Consider the following 6498-nt stretch of genomic DNA (forward strand, 5'->3'; position numbering starts at 1 on the left):
CACCACCTTGCCTGGCTAGTTTTTTGTATTTTTTAGTAGAGACGGGGTTTCACTGTGTTAGCCAGGATGGTCTCGATCTCCTGACCTCATGATCCGCCCATCTCGGCCTCCCAAAGTGCTGGGATTACAGGCTTGAGCCACTGCGCCCAGCTGGAGATCTTTTTTTTTTAAGGCAAGGGAAGATTTTGAGCCTCTACAAAGATAGACAGAATGGGATTAAACAGGGAAACGCACTCTGATCCAACTTCAGTGCGGGTGAAGCACTGTTGCAGGAAATGGCATCATCAGAACCTAGGGGGTGTTCACAGTGGCTTCTTTGATGGGGGTTTGAAAAAGGGAGCAGCACTGTCCACATGTCATTCAGCAGGGAACGTGTGGAAGCCCAGCCAAGAGAACAGAACATCCCCACCCCTCTTGTCACCTTCTTCTCCCTCTGCCTATGTCCTTGACCCCAGCCCTGGGCTTTCTCCTCCAAATCCTCACAGCCCTGTTGTTTGGAAGATGCTCTTGAATCGTCTCTAATTTAATGACTTTGGCCTTATGAATGACCTCAAATTTATACGCTCTGCCAATGATAATGCCCCCTGGGCAGGTTATCCTCCTGCCCCAAGGGATCCACATCTGGTTAAGCCCCTGGCCTCCCTTCCTGGAGGAAAAAGAAGCCCAGAGAGGGCCATCTCCACTAAAGCAGCAAAGTGCAGTCCCCAGTTTAGAAAGTGCCACCTAGTGCAGTGGTTCTATCGTGGCACCACTGTATGGACCACATCCAGGTGTCTGAATGCTAAGCACAATTTTCTGAGAGTTTTGGTGGCTCTCCATCAGACATTATATTCTCTGTCATGTCTAGCAACATTTCATGCAGAGCCAGTGGTGTGAGGGAGCTCCAGATGCCCCTGGGACTCCATCTCAAAGTGCACTGAGAACTGGGGAAGACATCTGAGGGTGAGAATGCCAGCTGTCTCTCCTACATATATCCCTTGACCATCAGGAGAACTCCAGAGCACACTTTCCCTAGAGCTCAGGACAGGACAGGTGCCTGCCTCCTTGACATCCTGACATTTGAAGCCACCTGTGGCTTCAAAGACCTCAAAACTCAATATCCAAAATGAAATCCTTGACATTCTTCCTCTCGTCAAGCCAGTTCCTCCTCCACTCTTTCTCATCTCAGTAAATGACACCCTTATCCACTCACCTGCGCAAGCCCCACACTTGGCTGTCATTCTTAATTGCTCTCTTCTCCTCACCCACCATGTTCAAGCTGTCATCAGCTCCTGTTGTTTTTGCATCCACAGTATCACCCCAAACTGCTCCCTCCTCTTCATCCATATTTTCCCATTATCCACACAATCATCATCTCTCACGTGGATGAATATAATAGTCTCCTGCATAGCCCCTGTTCCATCTTATGCCCCTCCCCAGCCTATCTTTTCCCCACAAAGCTGCCCAAACATTGCATCTGTGTTTTTAACGACCACAGCTGCAATCATATTTCATCGGTGGTCAAGAAAAACAGATGAAAAAGGTCATGAAAAAGCACCTGTGGTCGTTAAAAACACAGATGCAATCCTATTTCTTTCCAGCGGAAAACTTCTCAATCACTTCTCAAATAGTATTGCAATTCAAATAAAATCTTTCCTGTTGGTGATAGGTCCTCCCTCTCCAACTTCACCACGGTAGGTCTTGCCTATCCTCCCAATCTACCCCTGGGCCACACTAGCTTTCTTTCATTCTTCACCTAGGTCTAAGCTTTTCCTGCCTCAGGGCCTTTGCATACTCTCTCCCTGACCTCTACTTTGCATCTCAAGGGACCATGCCTTCTCATCCTTCACATTTCAGCTTAAGCACCACCTACTTGGAAAAGCCTTCCCTGCGTTCTGTTTAGGATGTAAGTCCTCTTCCTCTGTACCAGTATATTCTTCACTATTGCCGAATTCTAATCATGTTCATGGCACTTAACATATTATGTAGCTGTATATTTGGCTTAAAAAAACAAACCCCAAGCTTGTCTATTGTCTGTCTCCCTCCATAGATTGCAAATTCATTGAGAATTTACATGTCTGTTTTCCTTGCTACTGTATACATAGCCCTGGGACAATCCTGATTCAGATGAGTGACACAATCAAAGCACTAGTTGAAGGACCGCCTCCATGCCCCTTAAAGATAACAGATGCCATTAACCTCTGGGTGTTCTGGCTCCATCCCCTTCTCTACATGTGGCTTCCTGCCTTTCACTGCAAGTCACTGCTGTCAACTGGACAGTTTTCTAAATACTCAAACCCAGCAACTGGCTTTGCGGACCCAAGACAGAGACTCCATGACTCCCTGAGAACAGCAATGGCTGAACAGAGGTCACCATCTGCTCTTGGGGACCACAGAGGAAGCCATGAGTTCTTCTGGGTGGGGTCCTGGGGAGAGTGGTATTCTCTTCAACTACTGAACCTTCCAAGTGGATCTGACTCACCCTGACATGGTACTCAGGGGCAGGTGGAGGCCTCGTCATGCAGAGCACGGCCCAGCTTCCTGCATCTCTTAAGCTTGACCTCCTGAAGAACAAGTTCTTGCTCTTTTCTTTCTGCTTTTTAAATTATATCATCACATAGTCTAGTTTCTGATAGTCATTGTGAGCCTTCTGTTTTTGATGAAATATTTGGGTTCTCAACCTGGGTCCACAGTTTCTTTAGGGTCCATTAACTATTTGAAATTATATTCAGAGGTTTATATTTATATGTGGAGGAGAGTCCATAAGAGCTTCCATCTGCATCTCAAAGGAGTCCATAAACTTAAAATAGGTTATTAGTTTCTATACTAGATAATTTCCAAGTTGTTTTTCCAATTCCAATGTGGCCAGATTTCAAGTTACCCCAGCTCTGCAAAATCATAAGTGTACAATCCCATATTGCAACAAAACATTTAAAGTTTCTTGGATTTTGTTATAATGTGATATATGATAGAGCTGAAAACAGTTTACTGCCCTTTGGAAATATATTCCACTCATTTATATAGGGAATTACTTAAAAAAAAAACTTTTCTAATGATTAAAATGAGACTTTCGTGTCTTTGGTGAGTTGAAACTCTTCCAAAAAGCAAGCAGTGAACTCACTACTTAGTGGTAGAATCAGTAATGTAAAGAATGTTCAAGAACAACCATGCATCAAAAACCCTTAAGATAATACAACTCCCCTGGAAATCCCTTGAAAATTCCCTTAGGTTGTTAGGTGACTCAAAGAGCAGTCCATGAATGAATCACCTAGGTGGCTGAATATGACCCTGTCTTCTGCAGCAGTACAGTAATGAAACTTGGGGAGAGAAATCTTAAGAGTTGAACATAAATGAAAGTGACCATTCATCATGCTAAAGATCATTGGTTCATGCTAAAGATCTTTCATTCACTCTAAAAGTAATTGGTGTTTCCTATTTTCAAAGTAGAGGACCCGGTTCTAAGGGGCAGAGTGGGCACAAAGACAAGGAAGAGAAAGGCCCTGCTCTAAAGAGCTTAGAGTGCTGTAGGGAGACACAAGTAAATGACAGAATACGAGAGATCTAAAAATATCTTTGAGGCACAAAAAGCATGCTATCAAAGCAGGACAAAAGAAATACTAGGAAACCATCATTCTCAGCAAACTAACGTAAGAACAGAAAACTAAACACTGCATGTTCTCACTCATAAGTGGGAGCTGAACAATGAGAACACATGGACACAGGGAGGGGAACATCACACACCAGGGCCTGTCGGGGGATAGGGGGCAGGGGAGGGATAGCATTAGGAGAAATACCTAACGTAGATGACGGGTTGATGGGTGCAGCAAACCACCGTGGTACATACATACCTATGTAACAAACCAGTACGTTCTTCACATTTATCCCAGAACATAAAAGTATAATAAAAAAATTAAAAACAAACAGACAAAAAAACCAAAAAAAAAAAAAAAAAACCAAATGCCATGGCAACATCAGGAAGTTCCCACCCCTGCCAAAGAAAATACTAAAGCCTGCCTAGATCATCAAATTTTTGCTTTTGATGTGAGCCTTTAAAATGGGAATGAGATGTCCTTAACAGGGAAGTCATTCCCGGAAAGACAAAGGCAGGAGGGTACACAGCCTGTGTGGTGGAGGTGGAATACCCTGGAAGGAAAAGCTTAGCACAGGATGGACAGTTAGGTTAGGGCCAGACTTTGGAGACCGTGGACACTGTGCTTAGAAATCTTGACTTTAGGCTGGGTGAGGTGGCTAACATCTGTAATCCTAGTACTTTGGGAGGCTGAAATGGGTGGATCCCTTGAGGTCAGGAGTTTGAGACCAGCCTGACCAACATGGTTGAAACCCCATCTCTACTAAAAATACAAAAATTAGCAAAATTTTGCTGGGTGTGGTGGCACGTGCCTGTAATCCCCGTTACTCAAGAGGCTGAGGCTCAGGAATTGCTTGAACCTGGGAGGCGGAGGTTGCAGTAAGCTGAGATTGCACCACCTCACTTCAGCCCAGGCAACAGAGCAAGACTCTGTCTCAAAAAAAACAAAAAAACAAAAAAAAACTTGACTTTATTTCATATATAATGGAAACCATTAAAGCTTTTTTGAAGGGTAGGGAGACATGATTTAATCTATGCTTTAAGTAGGCCACTTGGTTATGATAGGATGATAAGGAATATTTTAGGAGAAACCCCTGTATGGTCCAGAAGAGAAACGATGAGGACCTAAACTTGAACCATGGCAGGGAGAAGAGAAAACGAGGATGGAGGAGAGAGTATGAGGAGGGGAATGTTTAGATGTGGAGGTGGAAGAAGAGGGAGGAGAGGCGATCAGGGACAGCTGGGAGGGTAGTGGCTCTAATTTACAGAGTGAAAATACAGGGAAAAGAGGTGTCAAAGAGGGGGTGCTGGAGGGGAAAGAATGGTGAATGATCCATTCTGGTGGGAGTGGCAAGGGTTGAAAAGCAAAGAGTCTACTTGAAGTTGTTAGTGATTCCCCGAGGAAGTCAGAGTAGGGTATTGCAGGTATCAGCCCCATTCACAAGACTGCACCACATGGGCAGGGAAGAATGAAATGCAGCCATTGCTGGGATTCTCGCTTGCCCTGCCTTAACCTTTACACATCCTCATGTAAGTATCGCAACCATGCCCACTTTGTGACCTCCATTTGGGAGATTAAGGGCAGAGGGTTGAATAACACACCTCCATCAATAGTCCCTACCTGTTGGAGTAAGAATTCAAATGTCAAAGGGATGTGCTCTTAACCCCCATGCCTCTCCAGTTTTTGGAATGTTGGAGAGTAAACCAAAGCAAGAAGATGTTTGAATATTTTGGTGAGAAAGCAGGATTTAAGTTCGGGGAATATTTTCTCTTTTTATCATTTTAGATTGCTATCCCTTCCACATGAAGTGATTCAGAGTTTCAGAGGCACTTGTTCAAAAATGACCCTGATGAAGAATAAGATGTAAGTAGTTAGAACACACAGGAAACATTTTGTTTGCTTGTTTATTTTCGAACGTGACCACTCAATATTTGGTTTACCATTCAACAATTATATTTCAAAACTAAAAGTAATTTATATGGTGCTGTACATAAATAATTTTTTAATGGAAGCTATTTTGTTTCCTTCCTGTCCTTCCCTCCAAGTCAATGGAAATCATTTCAGTACCATATAAATGATATGTAATCTGATAACATGACCGTCTCTGATGATGCCATTTCCCAGAATACAGGAACCCCGAACCCTTCATCTTGAGGATTCAAGTTCTCATTTAAATGCACACATAGAATGCATAATAAGCTTCTGCTCTTTCTCCACAGAGGTGTTTTCCCACCAGGAAAAATGGCTGGAAAGACCTAGAGTTCCAGGGAGTGAGGGGCGAGGCTTACCTGAGTGTGTGGTTTCTTGCTAAGCTTGGCTGACGCTCTTGCAGCATTTCAAAAATGTTTGGCTGGCGAAGAAATGCCACAATCTTGTCATTATATGCTGAAACAGACAAAAGCACAGAGTTGCGGTTGAGTCTGCAGCCCAGAGATAATCACTCTGATGATTGGAAAATGGCTGCTTGATACCAGGATTAATGAAGGCGTTTGAAGGGCAGGCAGCATACTCATCAAAAAAATGCAAGCTCTTGAGAGTTTTTAAAATGTGACATAATAGCATTATAATTTTTTAAGGGATCAAACTAAAAGTGAACCAGATCTATGTTAATCGTCCTTAACGCTCCAGGATCTTTACTGGGTATTAATGCATCTCTGCATGAACAGGTAAAGGAGAACAAAATAGCTCTCCCATAAGAGGAGTTCTCCTCTCTTCCTTCTAACTTTTCTTGATCATTTTGCCACAGTTATGGTAAAAGATTCTTTATGAGTGCAAAGAAATCCATGTGTTGATTTCCCAGTAGTAATAATGGAAACACCTTTTAGATGCTCTCATTTCGGCCGGGCGCGGTGGCTCAAGCCTGTAATCCCAGCACTTTGGGAGGCCGAGATGGGCGGATCACGAGGTCAGGAGATCGAGACCATCCTGG

General features: G+C 43.6%; 1 protein-coding gene across 4 annotated transcripts in view; it reads right to left on the reverse strand.

Annotated features, from left to right (window-relative positions):
- Window positions 1-6498, reverse strand: part of HECW1 (HECT, C2 and WW domain containing E3 ubiquitin protein ligase 1) — a 469289-nt gene that overhangs the window by 66610 nt on the left and 396181 nt on the right. For all 4 annotated transcript variants that reach the window (XM_011958796.1, XM_011958795.1, XM_011958794.1 and 1 more), the window contains one exon: window positions 5858-5954. In XM_011958796.1, coding sequence (XP_011814186.1) covers window positions 5858-5954 — 97 coding nt within the window. The remainder of the gene's footprint in view (window positions 1-5857; window positions 5955-6498) is intronic.

Source organism: Colobus angolensis, unplaced genomic scaffold (assembly GCF_000951035.1).
Source record: "Colobus angolensis palliatus isolate OR3802 unplaced genomic scaffold, Cang.pa_1.0 Scaffold475, whole genome shotgun sequence".
In the NCBI taxonomy this organism is placed as follows: Eukaryota; Metazoa; Chordata; class Mammalia; order Primates; family Cercopithecidae; genus Colobus; species Colobus angolensis.